General features: G+C 32.7%; 2 protein-coding genes across 4 annotated transcripts; both read left to right on the plus strand.

Annotated features, from left to right (window-relative positions):
• On the plus strand, positions 1,668–2,867 carry LOC18592636 (UPF0496 protein At3g49070). The gene has a single exon (XM_018125650.1). The coding sequence runs from the start codon at positions 2,299–2,301 to the stop codon at positions 2,704–2,706; it is 408 nt and encodes a 135-aa protein (XP_017981139.1). The 5' UTR covers positions 1,668–2,298; the 3' UTR covers positions 2,707–2,867.
• LOC18592637 (sterol 3-beta-glucosyltransferase UGT80B1) lies at positions 6,934–15,970 on the plus strand. Of its 3 annotated transcripts, none has more exons than XM_007019460.2 (16): positions 6,934–7,186; positions 7,702–8,251; positions 8,950–9,095; positions 9,409–9,432; positions 9,534–9,779; positions 10,105–10,216; positions 11,116–11,286; positions 11,429–11,492; positions 11,687–11,744; positions 11,854–12,031; positions 12,501–12,631; positions 13,077–13,179; positions 13,771–13,847; positions 14,084–14,131; positions 14,319–14,468; positions 15,466–15,970. In XM_007019460.2, exons 2-16 carry the CDS (start codon positions 7,984–7,986, stop codon positions 15,673–15,675), a joined length of 1,986 nt encoding a protein of 661 aa, XP_007019522.2. In that variant the 5' UTR covers positions 6,934–7,186; positions 7,702–7,983; the 3' UTR covers positions 15,676–15,970. The 3 variants fall into 3 exon arrangements, with proteins under 3 accessions (XP_007019522.2, XP_017981694.1, XP_017981693.1); XM_018126204.1 differs by lacking the exon at positions 6,934–7,186 and adding an exon at positions 7,459–7,610; XM_018126205.1 differs by lacking the exon at positions 9,409–9,432.

The raw sequence follows: 16,518 nt of genomic DNA on the forward strand, positions 1-16,518 counted from the left end.
ATCCATGAGCCATGTATAAATTAAGCGACAGCTGTTATGTTGTTAGCTTTTTCGTAATAAATGGTAAGAAAATGAGAGAAATTTCGTGGATGATTAGCATTTGCCATCCACTGGGAGAAGATCCTAGCTTTCAAGATACCCCCAAGCTAATGCACGAACATATATAAGGCAAAATAGATGATACAATGTTAGAAAAGGCATGTCAAGCGAGATCTAGCTAGCTAGATAGGGTGTTAGATCTGTTATGAAATACTTGAACTAGAAGGATCAGTTTCAGGCCTCCATGGTACATACTCGTCTACACAAGCATGACTGGCGTAAACTTACAAAAGCACACAACAACATAAAGACAAAGGATAGAGAGGCAAAAACACAAGGAAAAAGGATGCAATAAAGGTTCCCAAGAGAGGAAAGGCTCTTCAGCAAATTTGGGATTAAAGCTTTGCAAGCAAAATATTATTGGAGAATAATTAAGTCTCCATGATCTGATCTCTCTTTCTTGTCTTGATAAGATTATAGTTGTCAGAAAGATAGCTAGCGTGAGATACAATTCTTAACAAGTGTGTTCCCTTTTAAAAGGCTTTATATAAGGCAAAGATATATGAATTCCAACCGCAACCTTGGCAGTTGCATAGCTCATCATTTAAAAACCCTGCACTACTATTTACTTCTTCCTTGTAAGCTTCTTTATAATAAGGAAGAGCCTAAGCAGGGTATCCAACCTTTTCACTTTACAGATTTCTCCTTAATTCAAAGCTACCACTCCTTCCTCCTCCTCCTCAGCCCCATCCTCCATATCCAGCTTCTTCTTCTTCTTCTTCTTTTTCAACCAGAAGCGATCATGTCGTGGGCAAACTTTAGAGCTTTAAAGACTAAAAGAGGTATGCTCTTACATATAACAAAGGTCTGGCTTTCATGTTAATTTAATGCTTTTGTATTTTCTCCTTTGCAAGGGCAAAAACAAGTAACTAGAAATCATTCAAATACTAATTATACGCTGGAAGCTTTTCTCTTGATCATCCAAATCCAAAATTTTCAACAAAATAACTACACTGCAAGATTTATACCCTCCCTGCAATGGGCATGTGGTTGATTTGTGCATATTCTTAAAGACATACTAAATGGAGCAAATCTAGCAATAAATAATACAATGATCTTCAATCTGTTAATACGGTTGAAACTATATATCTGACAAGAAGAAAATAAAAAGCACAAATGATATAGTCAATTTATGCTAGCTTCTTCAATAAAGCAAAGAAATTAATTAGTGTATTGATGAAACAAAATATAAGTATTGTGCTTTATCTGTTTTAACTTTTCTTCATCTCATTTTTTCTTCTTTGAAATGATAATAAATACGACAGTGCCAAAATATAATTTTAAGAATAGAGTTGACACAGTTAAAAACCCATCAATTAGTTGATTTGTTTTCTTGTATTTATATATTCCCAAGGCGTGCACACAAGAAAGAATAATTAATGATCATCTAATTATTTCTTTATTCTTGCACATATACTAAATTTCTTTTCTATATATATGCAATCTAATACATAATTAACAGTACAAATTAATATTCAAATAGCATACTGAATTTAAATTGTGCAACTGTGTATAGCTTGTTCTTGTTGAGTAATTTTTACTGTATACGGCTTTTCAGGTGAGAAGGAATTGAGAGATGCTCGTAAAAGCTTGAACGTGAATGAGGAATACCTCAGTGCATTAAGAACCAAATCCTACGTAGAATTTTTCTCCAAAGCTCAATTGCTAGCCAATGAACCATCCTCTCCATCTTCCTTCCACCACCAATTTTTTCAACTATTGGAACCTTGTCAAGACACCATACCTTCCATCCTTGAATCCGCGATCTTTTCCAAAATTCCCGAACTCAAAAGCCTTATCCTCAATTACTTTGACATTAGTGCCGAAGCTTCAAAGATCTGTGGCCACCTCCTCACCAAAATTAACCAATTCCAAGATAATTATCACTTCATTCAACAAACACTCGATTCATTCGATGATTATACTCCTAAAAAAGTTAGACGAACTATTTCAGAGCTAAACTCATTCATAGTCCTAAACAACCCATTTTCTAATCCCAACAAACATGATTTCAAGATAATTCATGACAAATATGCCTCGGTGTTACACCACCTTAAGTCAAAGAGGAAAAAAGTTGCAAGGCGAATGAAGCTGATCAAGTTCGTCCACAAGGCATCTGGGCTTTGCTAGACAGCAGCTTGTGGCTTGGCGTTAATAATAGCTATAGTCATAGCAGCGCATACACTTGCTGCATTATTCATGGCACCGGCGGTTGTCAGCTTCCCTGCAAAGCTATTCAAGAAGAAGCTCTTCAGTTTTCCATGTTTGAAACGTGGATTTCTCAGGAAAATAGGGGAGCAGCTCGATGTTGCGACCAAGGGAACTTATATTTTGAACAGGGATTTCGACACGATGAGTAGGCTAGTGTCAAGGTTACATGATGAAGTTGAACACAACAAGGCAATGATACAAATTTGTTTGGAGAGGAGGGAAGATAGATTTTCTGTGCAAGTAGTGAAGGAGCTGAAGAAGAGCAATGTTGGTGTGAGGAAACAGGTAGAGGAGCTGGAAGAGCATGTATATTTGTGCCTTGTCACAATCAATCGGGCAAGGGCTTTGGTAATCAAGGAGGTGACAACATCTTTTACGCAAGAATTGAGGGACTAGTTACACGTACGAGCTTCCTTAAGAGTGTTTAATGCAGCATCATTTGTTTTTCTTTTTGTAAATAATAGAAATATTTTTTCATTGTTGGTGATTATTAATTAAAACAGTTGGGGGATTTTTTTTTGTTATATATGAAGATTCATAAGGTTTTAGACTCCATATATAATGGAATGTGTATATATCACTTTTTGANAATGGAATGTGTATATATCTCTTTTTGTCTTCAATAATATATATATATATATATATATATATATATATATATATATAATATTTCAAAAAGAAAAAATTGTGAAAAATGGTCATTCTCGTAAATCTATTTTAAACATAGTTTTAAATATAAAGTTAATTGTCTTTATCTAAGTTTTGTCGTAATTTGACAAAAATGTCTTTAAAACACTTTCAGACAAATTCAATACTCCTGATTCCTCTCTCACGCCATCTAGAAAACTGTCCATCTAACTTTCTCTATTCTCTCAACTTTCTCATACCTTTTAAACCATTCAAAACCATGTGTTTGATTTGCTCATCTTCCTTGCCAAAAATCTTAATAATAATAAAAAATTTAAATAAAGGAAAGTAAAATAATGATTCAAGATTTTTCCATTCATCTTGAAATAAATAGAAGGTTTCAATTTTTTCAAAGTTAGTACAAAATTGAAATAAGAGAGAAAGTGGAAAAAAAGAAAGAAGAAGAAGGTGAAAAATAACTGCATGGAAGAAAATAGTTTTTGTGTTTTAGTTGTAGAGGAAAAGAAATTAATAGTTCAATATTTTCCATCCATCTTTAAATAAACAAAAGTTTCAATTGTTTCAAATTCAGTACAAAATTGAAATGAAGAAAAAGTGAAAAAAAAAAAAAGAAAGTGAAAAGGAACTGCACAGAAGAAAATGGTTTTTGCATTTTAGTTGCTTCCATCCATCTTTGATTTGATAAAACCTCATAAAAAGTTTTAAAAAAGTTCTTGCCAGATGATTTTCTTGATGAATCGTAAAACTTTATGTCACCTTTTAATGATTTCGTAAAAAAAATGTTCTATAGATTTGTTGAAAAGATGTTTTTTACTGTTTATGGAGACCTTAAGAGATGATTGTAATATTTTTTTCAATATGATATGTAATCACTTTTTCTTTTCAACATGACGAGTAATAATTTTTTTTCCAACATAAGGTGTAATAATTTTTTTTCCAACATAGCGTGTATAATTTTTTTTCCAATATGACATGTAACAACATTTTGAACATGATGTGTAATAACAATATTTTTTTAACATGATGTATAATAACTTTTTTTTCTAACATGGTATGTAATAACTTTTTTTCAACATGGGTGTATGTAACAATATTTTTTTCACGTGCGCTCAATATCAGAAGGTTTCATTAAGATTAATTTTGTTCAAAAATCTTTTCTATTTGTTAAAAATAATTAAAATTAAAAAAAGAGTTATTTTTGAAAATTCTTTATATTTGAGGGCTAAAAAAAATTATCCCTTTCAAAAAGTATATAATATAATAATAAACCACTTTCAACAACAAATATTATACGCTTTTTATACTATATGCCTATAGTTTGTATATAATATTTGTTTAAATGTTTTAATATAAAATCCAAATTAACCATGAGTAGATAAAAATTAATTGACTACCTGATGCATAAGCTATTATCGAAGCCAAAACCATATTTTCATTATGATTTATCATCATTTTACTCCAAAATTAATTAATATTTTAGTAATAACTAAATCACATATTCTTTTTCTTAAAAAAGTGTGAATTCAAAAGGTGAAAGATATTAGTACCCTTAAAGTTTTTTTAACTTAAAAAATTTGTTCCTAAGTCAGGTGTTTGTTTTATTTATTTTTTGAATAGTAAATACAAAATTTATTAATTTTTATACAAAACATTATTTGTTATTATTGAACTATTTAAATATCAATTGCTTAAATAGTTTAAAATTAGATGTCTTTATACTACTAAAGAGTAAAAAACACAATCAAATATGAACAATATAAATAAATAGTGGAAAATAAAAATAAAAATCTATTAAACTGAATGGTGTAAATGCCTTATAAAAATTTAAATTTATGAATTTCGTTCACAAATAATAATTTTTATTCACTTAATTAAAGTAACTTGAAAAGATAGAGTACTAACTAACTAAATTAAATCACCATCATCACAAATTATTAAACAGATTTAAAAATGCTAGCTATGTTTTAAAATTTGCCTTTAAATGTTAATTTTATTAATTTTTAATAATTCCTCTAAATAATAAAACAATTCAATTGATATTTTTCATTGCAAAAATGTTAGTTCAATAATTCAAATGAAAAATAGTATTTGTTCCAACACTTTTATCATAACCTTTTATTCCACCTAGTGAGACAAAAATTTATTGGACAAATTCAGAAATGAGATCTACCCATTCATGAAAATTATATATAAATACATGAATCGATAAATTTTTACTATATTGGTATGGAACAAAAATGTCGGGACAAATAATATTTTTCTTAAGTTTCCGTCAAATTGAAGAAAAGATAATTCATTAGTTACAAAATTCTTCTATGAGTCTCACCTTAACGAGTGCAAGTGCTTATAAGCATTGATTAACATTTCTCTACAATAATACACTAACAGTTTGTACAACTGCTTTGCGACACAGGTGAAAAACAAATATTATGTATTATCTTTTTTCCAAATTAAATATTCACTTTTTAAATAAACACAAAGTTTTAGAATGAAGTGTTTTACTCTTTACTTTGCAACTAATATCCTTAAAGATTGTAAAGGATAAAGGGATCCACTTTAAATTAGTAATTCAATGAAGGATTGCATTGCAAAAAGATAATATATTATTCATTAATTTAATAAGGTTTTGAAATTATATTCAAATCTAAAAATCAAATGCTACACTCGATCAAAATTAAGCTTGATAAGTAATTAGATTCGTGAATATTTTTAAATGATTTATTTTTAAAAAAATTGAATAAAATTCTTTAAGCAAATGAATTCAAATCAAGGCAATAACATCATAATCATTATTAATTTGGGACACTGATAATGAGAGATAATATATTATTAGTCGTTGCAATGTAGGCATTAATGGCCTTTTAATTTTAATACAAAAAATGGTATAAATAACTTGCCGTCCTGGACCAACAAAAAACAGCACATCGCCGTGTTAAGTAACGCAAGCTGGAAAGAGGAAATGACGTGAGCTTCGTTTATGCCTTCCGTTACGGACTTTTTAGTAATGACGTGTCAAATTCGTGGCCGTTGCCATCATGCCACGTAATTTCCAGGTCAATCTTTATTTTTAGTCTTAGGAGAAGAAAAAGTCAAAAAAGCAAAATGAAAGGGCAAACGATGGGGCGTGGGGCCAGGCCCACCAAATCATTTCAACGGTGCCAGTGAATATCCATTCGTTAGTCAGAATCTTTAATTTTTATATTCCACGTATTAAATTAATTTTTCATACAATAAAAATAGAATTCATATCTCCACACCGGTTTTTACGCTTTTCTAAATTCAGACAAAGGATCAACTTCCCATCCATATTGGGTCGTTTTAGATTCAACTATAATCAACTTAAAAATTAAATTATATATTTTTAGTATTAAAATTCAATTTATTATAATTTTAAAACGAATTAATTTTGAATTTAAATAATTTAAACAGTAAATTTTGATTCTTCTAAGTTCATGTTTTTAATTTTTTAATTAATTCGGATTTGATCAAAGTCCAATGCAGATTTCACATCCATTTTATCATGTTTAAATATAATAATTTCTTTTGAAAATGATCTTTTTAATTGTTTCGCTTTTTCCACCAACATGTATTTTAATTTTTTTTACCTGACCTTTCAGCTAAAATTTTCTTTTCCTTTTTTCTCTAATTTCCAGTCAAATTCAGCTAAATGATTAAAAAATGAAGAGGAAAAAATATATAAATAATATAAATTTTAAAAGTGAAATGTGATTTGAGCAGAAATAATATAATGCTTTTTGTTATAAAAAAAAAGAAAAATTTAACATTTTAAGTAAATTCGTGTTATTACCTTCTTTTTTTTTGGATTTTTTTTGAAAATTTGTAGTTAGTATATAAATTTAAATATTTGAGCGACTTGGAATTAATTATTGAAAGAAAGAAGGTTTTGGCCCTTAAACTGTTAAAAATCTACCCGTAAAATTTGACAGTCTTTTGGGAATCTTATTAATCCAAGAAAATCAGTTTGTCAGCGGAGACCAGACAGAGTGAAGTTTCTTCTTCTTACACGACAGAAAGTCACTCGCTCACAGATACAATTCAACTCTTCTCTCTCTTGTCCGAGAACCAATATCAATCAAAACCCCCCCACCCCAAACCCAGAAACTTCATTTGTTTTACCTTCAAATTCTCTGCTTTTTCTTTTAAAACTACTTGACAAATACAGTTTATATATTTGATTTTGAGGATACGAACCAGATATTTTATGGGGGTGAGTACTACTGACTAATGAGTAGTGGTTCGCTTGTTCTCTATTTAATACAAAGCCTTCAGCAGTTCAGCTACCCACCTTGTTTTAATAGTGTTTTTTTCTTTTCTTTGGTGCTAGAAAACGTGAGCTTTTCCTTAATTTCTGTTAAAACTACATTGGTTTACTGTTAGAAACGGTTTGTATAATTCTTGTTCACCTAACGTTCTGTGGTTTTGTTAATTTGACTGGTGGGTGCTTGGTTCTTTGCTTACTTTGTTTCTTTTTCATCTTTTTTTTTTTTGCTTTAGTTTGGTCAATTGTATTTGTTGATTTTAACAGCCAAGACCTGATTTCGTTTTATAATCACTTTGGACTTTAACGTCTACTAGTTATTCCTTTCTTGTCTACACTGGCGATTGCAGTTATAAATTTTAGTCTTTTCAAGGTTCTGGATCTAATGGGACGTTTCTTGAATTTTCTAGTTCTGGGTGTTTCAAATTTTGTTTTTTTACTGTGTTTTTTTTTTCTTTTTGCAGCTGTAAGGTTTGGAAAATTTAAGGATTCAGATATGTGGGAACTGTTGTTTGAAGAGTTTTAGAGTTTTGGGGTCATCTTGGTTTTCCTTAGTGATTAAGTTTTTAGTCATTCAGCTAAATTTTAAATCTTGAAGAGTTATGGTCATAGTGGGGTCTTACTTTTGAATTTGATTCTTTCACATTTGGGGCATTTGTTTGCTGAGTTGTCAAATTAGGATATTAAGAACTATAATTTGGAGGATTTGGTGGGTGTTTAGTAATCGAAGATTTGCATTGGGTACAATGGGGAGCAATGGCGTTGATCATCCACTGAAAGATTTGCAAGAGGAAAATGTTGGCAATAGCAGCAATAGGGGAGTGCTTAAGGACTGTGAACACACAGATGAAGTAGATGAATCAGTGACAGTGGAATATAGGTCTTCTGATGAGCAATCCTTTTCAAGTTCTTTTGACGAGGAAGAGAATCACAAGTCAAGTTCAGAACGGAAGTCATCAGTTCTAGAGATTTCCAAGGCGAAAGAGTTGAGTGTCACGTCTACTCCCCGAAAAGGTTAGTGGTTTTTATCAAGTCCTCATTTCTTTTTCTCATTGGTATGAGTTGCTCCTTGCCAATTCTTCTAGGAAATTGAGATTTATTATTCAACTCCAACTTTGAGCTAAAACTTTACAATTCTCTTTTCTAAGTTGTTATGGTTAAATTATTCTAATGTCTTCATGGTACAAGCATTTTATTATGTCTGATTTGGAGAAGTAGGTAACAAATGAAGGGTGGAACCTTTTTGCCTCCCATTTGGCATTTCGTGTTATCTATGAAAATGAACCATATTAGCTGAATATGATAATCAACAAGCATGGAAGCATAAGCAAGATGTTTATTTAATTTGCAGACAGGACTGTGTTCCTGAGTATGTGGCAAGAAAAGTATTACAGGTTACTCTGAACTGAAAATAATCGTACTTAAGCATTATTCAAACGGCTAGAAATATCTCTTTACATTTTGGTCGCCCATTTCCTTTTATTTTGGAATATCTGTTATATAATGCCATTACCCTGTTTTGTGGGAAAATAGACCACATGAACAAACTTCAGTTAAACCTCGATAAATTTTCTAGAGACAGACATGGAAGTTTAAGCACAAGGGTCATTGTGTATGTGATTTATGCTAGTTGGCCCGAAAGAGTAATGTTCCTTTTCTTTTTTCTCATTGTTAAATTTAATATTCTGATGCCAAATCATTTTCTCTTGAAGGCTTGGATCATTGTATCACTGCACCTGTTGGCACTCCTAGAAACCTGTTAATTGATGACAATGAGATTACATTCTCTAGGTCAATGACAGAGAAGAAGACCCCAAGGCATGATCTAAAAATAGATAGACTCTCAGAAACTGAAAAGGTAGATAACAGAGTGACGTTTTTTTGTCTGTAGTTTACATTTTCTTTCCTGCTCATATATATGGATTGGCATGAATTGCAAAACAATTGGAAACATGCATATCTGGGATTTTTGTGTAAAAGCATGTTAGATGCTGGCTCCTGACTTATAATTATATGACTTTGCTGTCTGGACATAAGCCAGCAGCTAGGATAATTATGGCCAGGGGACTTTTTGTTTTCTCTTCATTAAGAAATCATGAAACTATCGAGTGTTTTATTACTATGTTACTTTTTGCAAGTTGGTTGTCTTGATGAAGTGATCATTCTTTCAGGTGATTGAGAGACTTACACGATGGGTTTGTCCTTTTCACCTTGCCTTTATGTTCTCACCATGAATCATGACACTGTTTCTTTTTGTTGTTCACAATTCCTTCCCTTTTTGGTGTTCATTCTGCAGAAAAAACTGATTGTGAACTTTGTCAAAATTCAAAATGACGGAACAGTAGAAGTTGATCTAGCTAAAAGTTCACCTGTAGCTTCAGAACTGTTAGAACTTTCCTCCTTTGAAGGGACATCTTTCGATCTTGATGATACTTATTTCTATGAAACCAATAAATCAATCCCAAGGTTGAAAATTGCCATCCTTGTGGTTGGAACAAGAGGAGATGTACAAACTTTTTTGGCCATGGCAAAGAGACTTCAGGTTTGTTTAACATTATTTGTTGATTCACCTTATTATCACTGATTTATCATGTGAACCCTCTTTCCAGGTATTCATGGTTTTGGAATCTGCCCTATGGTATATAGCGAAAAAGAATTAACTTTCTTCAGAATTAAATATGCTGAATGCATCCGTGAGGCACAGAGCATGAACTTGAACCATGCCTATGACACCAAATTGCCTTGTGGCGATCCATATCCTAATTTGATGCACTGACACATGATAGATTACATATCACTAATTTTAGCCATACTTGTCATAGAATTGATTTGTTTTGAATTTATGGATTGTTTACTTTCTCTTGCAGGAGTTTGGTCATCATGTTAGGTTGGCAACTCATGCTAATTTCAGCAGCTTTGTAAAGTCGGCTGGCATTGACTTTTATCCTTTGGGTGGTGATCCTCGGGTTTTGGCTGGATGTAAGAGGTCCCTGACATGGAAACTGTTGCAATTTATCATATTTATGTTGGTATCTATGTTGATGATAGCTTTTAAAAACAAATTTCACCTCGCCAGTGGTTAACAAACTGATATGGAATGTTTACCTAAAAGCACTGCATCTTGTTTACTTGTTTTCCTTTAATTTAATAGACAAAGTTTATGTTTGGAAACTACAAGGGGAAGGGAAGGAGAGGAAATGGAGGGAGAAGGAAAGGGTAAGCTTCACCTTGTTTGGATTGCTTAAAAGAAGAGGGAAAGGAAAGGAAGGGGCATGTTATCAACCTTGTTTGGCTAAAGAGTAGAGAAGGAAGGAAATGATAACTTATGTCTTCATTTATGATTGTATGCATCATATACATAGATAAAATGTCAAAAGAAGGGCAATTTTGTCTCTAGAATGAAAAAGTTTAATTTTATTCCCCTCCAAATCCCCTCATTCTGGAGGGTTAAGAAAAAAATGAAGTTTTGGAGGCTTTTGGAGGGATACATGCGCTCCTCCAAATCTTTTCCTTTCTATAAAAGTGTTTTTTCAAACAAGAGAAAGTGTACCACTCCCTATCCCTTTGCTTCCCTTTCTATCCCCACCCTCAACCCAAAAAAGTATTAAAGAACTAAGTCCTTATGTTCTAGTATTCATTCAAACTGACTACCAGCTTGTTGTCTGTCTTGGGCTCATATGAAAATCTCAATTTGTTGGAACTCTTATTGATTTTGAAATCTGGCTTGATCTTAACGTATCTGAACATGTCTCATTTTATGAATTTTACTATATTGTTATAATTTTTCTCTTTGTTTTCTTTTGCTTTTCATTTTCAAGCATTTACGTTTCCCTTAATTTGTTTGTATGATGTTGATACGGAGTGATTCTTTGCTGTAGATATGGCCAGAAATAAAGGTTTTATCCCATCTGGACCTGGAGAAATATCAATACAGAGAAAGCAACTGAAGGCCATTATTGAATCTCTTCTTCCAGCATGCACGGAGCCAGATATAGAAACGGGTCTGCCATTTAGAGCACAGGCAATCATTGCAAACCCACCGGCATATGGTGAGTCCATATGTTATTTTCTTTCAGTACCTAACGGTTTTAATAAATTATTTCTGATTTCCATCTAACTTTATTTTGTTAGGAGCAAATTCTCATCTTTAAGATATTTTTCTGAATAATATATATGTTCTTTTGGATGCAGGACATGCTCATGTTGCAGAAGCTCTTGGTGTTCCCCTTCACATATTCTTCACAATGCCTTGGACGTGAGTTTTGGGTTTTCCTTTTCAATTTGTCTTCCAATATCCTTTCTTTAAATTTAATTGAAAGAATTCTATCATTTTTTAGGGGAGAGGGTGGACGGGGTACTTGCTTATATACACTGATGAACTGAAAGTTTGTAAAAATTGAGGAAAAATCTGTTAGGTTTTATCTACTCACTTCTGTTTTGAATAGGCAGGCCAACATGTGAATTTCCTCATCCATTGGCACGTGTACCTCAGAGTGCTGGATACTGGGTATGTCCTTGGTTTGGGCTCGCTTTCTTTTCTTTTCTCATATGAACGAACCATTGAACAACTTTCAATGACCAATCTGTCCATTCCTCTTTGTTGTTGTTGGATTCAGCTTTCCTATATTGTTGTGGACCTACTGATATGGTGGGGCATAAGGGGATACATTAATGACTTCAGAAAAAAGAAGCTGAAGCTTGCTCCTATTGCATACTTCAGTACATACCATGGATCAATATCTCATTTGCCAACTGGCTACATGTGGAGTTCTCATCTTGTGCCGAAGCCGAAAGGTAGTGATGTTATCAGATGCTGTGCTTTTTAATGAATATTCTTCTTAAAATGATGATACAATTTCTACATATAAGAAATTCTTGAACTGAAAGAAGATATGTGAGAAGTTCTTATCTCTCTCCTTTTTTTAAACTTCAATGTTCTTTCATGCAATGTGTGGCATCCCATATCTGCTATTATGTGAAGTGTTGATTTTATATTTCTTCTGTTTGTGCCCTACTCGTATGCTTCTTTCTATTGTCAGCCATTCTAATAGAATTTCTTCTTTTTCCTCTTCTGAAACTTTAACATTCATTTGCACAAGATATTGTTTGATGTGGTATCCATCATCTGGAATACTGCAAAGTGTAAATTTTGTCTTTCTTATGTTTGTACCCTACCCATGTGCTTCTTTCTGTTTTCAGAATGTGAGTCATTCTAATAGTGGTAAGTGCCCTGTAGCTTACTTTATTATTAAACAATGTGCAGATTGGGGTCCCTTGGTTGATGTTGTTGGTTACTGTTTTTTGAACTTGGGGTCAAAGTATCAACCTCAAGAAGAGTTTGTGCAGTGGATTCAGAAAGGATCGCAACCCATATATATTGGATTTGGAAGCATGGTATGATAATTCTTTGAATGGAGGTGTAGAAGACTTAATTGTATAATCTATCTTGTCTTTTTATTTAAAAAGAATTATGAGAACATGTCATGGTTGCTGAGGTTCTTTCGAAATGATTTAAAAAGGATTGATCTAAGATAAAAAATGTAATATTACGAGGTTATCAAAGCATTTTATCTCTAAAAATGTGTTTGTGCATGTGCATACATGTGCGTGCATATGCACATACACCCTGCCTGATAGTTTCAATGAAAGAAGCTTAGATGGGATTGACACTCTGTTCATTGGACTTTGATTGACTATTATGGAGATTGGGTATAATATCTTTGATGCAATTCCTAAGAATTGATGAACTATTTATCGAATATGTAGAATTGATACAATGCTTTTTTATTTTTCATGAAATTTTAAGATTCTAATAAATGTTCTGTTCTTGCCTGTGAAGCCTCTTCAAGATTCCAGGAAAACAACAGATATTATTTTGGAGGCATTAAAAGATACAGGACAAAGAGGAATAATTGACCGAGGTTGGGGAGATCTAGGGCACTGTAAGTAACTTCATTTTGTTTATTGTTCTGTTTTCCTTACCTGGTGATGTCTTGAGTGCTGATTTTGGTTATGAAATGTTTTCTTTTTGGTTGTGGTTTTAGATCTTTTTCTGGGGTACTTGTTGTGCTTTCTAATTTCTCTTTGGGTACATTGTGGTTTCTGATTTGATCTTCTTCTTGTTTACTTTGTCAATATAAGACCAGTTTAATTTTGTCATCAACTTGTGATTTTTTTTTTGTATTTTTTCTTTCCTTTTTTTAGTAAGTTTAAGTGCTACCTTGAATCAAGGAATAGGAACTTAGGGACTCTTCTAAGATCTGCATCTGCCTTTGTATGTAATCAATGTGATTTTTTATACCTGTATTTCGATTTTCAAAATGGTCTCGACTGATTTTCAACTGTTACTGAATTAAACATGTTGACAAGTGAACTATATGTTCTTGTAAGTGCTAATCTATGGAGCTTGTAATTGATAACTTCATGATATGAAAGTTCCCATTGTTAAGTATATAAAGCCCTGTCCATTATATGACATGTACTAGTATTTAGAATGATTGGCCTCTTTTTCTTATAGATTATTTGTCCTGCAGTTACAGAAGTTCCTGAGAATGTTTTCCTCCTGGAAGACTGCCCTCATGATTGGTTGTTTCCTCAATGTTCTGCCGTGGTAAGTACTTAGTTCTACTCTATGTTCGATAATTTGAGGGAATTCTTTGATGTGCTTAGATGTAACTACTGCAATATGATTTTGTGGGAATTGAAAAACTACCAGATATCAGGGATAGTATCACCTGAATGTAGCAATAGTGTGAAATGATGAAGATTTCATAGTCTTTTTTATTTGTATATGGTTTGTCTCTTAAGAATGTCTTAACTGGAAGCACTATTTCCACAAATATGCAGGTTCATCATGGTGGTGCTGGAACCACAGCCACAGGACTTAAAGCTGGGGTAATTTTCTTTTTAACTCAGCTTTTAGTGTAAACATTTTTATTGCATTCGTAAATATATATATTTTTTGTTTTGTTTTGGTTATAAGTTTTTCTAGTCCTTAATTTATATGATTGAGCGATATCTTGTTTCGAAGCTACTAAATTTGAACTTCTAATGGGATCTTATATATTTGTTAATTTTATAGTGTCCAACAACCATAGTGCCATTCTTTGGAGATCAGTTCTTTTGGGGTGATAGAGTACACCAGAGAGGGCTTGGACCTGCACCAATACCAATATCGCAGCTCAGTGTCGAGAACCTTTCAAATGCTATAAGATTTATGCTCCAGCCAGAGGTAACTCCAGTAGCTTTCGCTGGCCTAAGTTACTGTGATTACTTGCTTTAAAAATCACTTATAAAATTGATTGCACCATCATCTCCTTGATATATAATTGATGGATGCCAAGGTAATTATGCTATAATTATTTATTGTCAAAATGTTGTGTTATCTTATCAGTTATGAGAATAGTTACTTCCATCCTACAAAATGTCTCATTTAACTTGGCGCCAGGATTGCTGGTGATTTTTTTCCTTAGTTGTATGGATGCATAAACATTATACAAGATTCTGGAAAAAAAATTTATGCATACTCTCTTTGCAGCAGTCAAAATACACATTGTTACTCTTATGCTGCATTTGAAATATAACCTACTATTTAGTGTCAAAAAGATATATTCAATCAAATATTCTGAAACTCAGAAGAAGATTTCAACTTTTGAAGAGTATAATTGTCAAAAAAACTTGGGGAATATATCGAGCATGGGTATGCACCTCTACTATCAGGAGGCTCATAGATGAAATTAATTTCTTTCCTGAAAAAAGGAGAGAAAGTTGAAAAGCTAAATGAAGAAAAATGCTTCGCAGCAAACCTGCATTTAGACCCTTCACGCCCATCTTCTGTAGCTGGAACATCCAGAACTTGGGCTTCAGCAATTCAGGAGAGGCAAGTTATGATATTGCCAACATGAGTTAAAAGAGAGCATTTATAAGTGCCATTTCTGTTTGTAGTGGAAAATCATGAAAATAAAGGGCTTAGAAACGACTTTCTTTTTTTCTCCATTTGGAGTGGTGATCTGAATTATCTTACTGCAAGAGTGCCCTCATACTTGCTCTGTGAATAAAAGCTCCGCATTTTCAGCTTTATCCTTCCAGCTGATGAATTTTTGATCAGTAGCTTAGGATTCCCTCTTTACTGAACTGTTTTCTGAGACATGGAGTCATACCCTCCATATGCCATGATAATATTGCTAGATACAAGTTCAGGCTTTTCATTGGAACTCAATTTCTCTCAGGTGAAGTCCCACACATTGGAGTTAGCGAAATTGATAGAAAATGAAGACGGTGTTGCAGCTGCAGTTGATGCATTTCACCGGCATTTACCTTCGGAGCTACCATTGTCTACCACACCCTCGGAGGAAAATGATCATCCAAACGCTTTACAGTGGTTCTTTCTTCAAATTGGAAGATTGTGCTGCCTTCCTTGTAGTTTGTGGAATTCATAGACTATCTTACAGTGTTTGTACAGATGAGTTATTTGTTAATTTTTTTTCCCAATTACATCATTTTTTGTGAGTGGTTTTTCATTACATTCATGGCTTTGAAAAAATTTGAGAAAATGGAACTGCATACCAGTGTAGATTTCTGCCGTAGAGTGTGTAATAGCATTAGGCTTTCTTCTGTCACCATTTGTAAAATTTAGAAGTTATAGTACTGATAGATTAAGCTTTGATAATATATACCTTTTCGTTGGTTGTTTAGTTCCTTTTCTTTTGGTCATTAATTGCATTGGCATTTCGCCGATCTTGCTTCTTTTCATTAAGGTAGCGTTTAGTACTTTACAATACAATATGATTATAGATAATGTGATTGCAAATAATGTGATTGTAGGAAAAATGAACAAAATAATGATTAAAATATAATGAAGGTAATGTCGTAACGTGTGGGTTCGAGAATCCGTCCGTCAGACGTTGGTGAAAATAAATCTGTTTAGGAGTTGTCATCAATCTTTTTTTTTGTATTTAGGTGTGATTGGTCACTTATTAACTCAATTTTAATCGACGAAGTCTTAAATTAATTTTAAGTCCGTCAAAAGAACGAGAACTGATCCACGTTTTTTAGAGATAAGTTCGGGAGTGCGGTTACGCACGGAGAAAGGTTAGCACCTCCGTGACATCCGTTCTTCGAACGGTACCATTTAATTTTAAGTTATCCTATTATAGCCTACTTTTGATTTAGTCCCCGCTTATTAACTAATTTTCTATTAAATTGACTGCTTGAGTCTTTTATTTGGTTTTACGTATGCACATGATGCAAGTGTAAATTGATGTCATGACTTGTTTATTTTA

This window comes from Theobroma cacao, chromosome 8 (genome assembly GCF_000208745.1).
Source record: "Theobroma cacao cultivar B97-61/B2 chromosome 8, Criollo_cocoa_genome_V2, whole genome shotgun sequence".
Taxonomy (NCBI): Eukaryota; Viridiplantae; Streptophyta; class Magnoliopsida; order Malvales; family Malvaceae; genus Theobroma; species Theobroma cacao.

Excerpts from the sequence above, each read along its gene's own strand:
- LOC18592636 (XM_018125650.1), top strand. The coding sequence starts at position 2,299 with ATGGCACCGGCGGTTGTCAGCTTCCCTGCAAAGCTATTCAAGAAGAAG.
- LOC18592637 (XM_007019460.2), top strand. The coding sequence starts at position 7,984 with ATGGGGAGCAATGGCGTTGATCATCCACTGAAAGATTTGCAAGAGGAA. Across the intron at positions 13,848-14,083 it reads TTCCTCAATGTTCTGCCGTG|GTTCATCATGGTGGTGCTGG; the intron begins GTAAGTACTTAG and ends ACAAATATGCAG. Across the intron at positions 14,469-15,465 it reads GATTTATGCTCCAGCCAGAG|GTGAAGTCCCACACATTGGA; the intron begins GTAACTCCAGTA and ends AATTTCTCTCAG.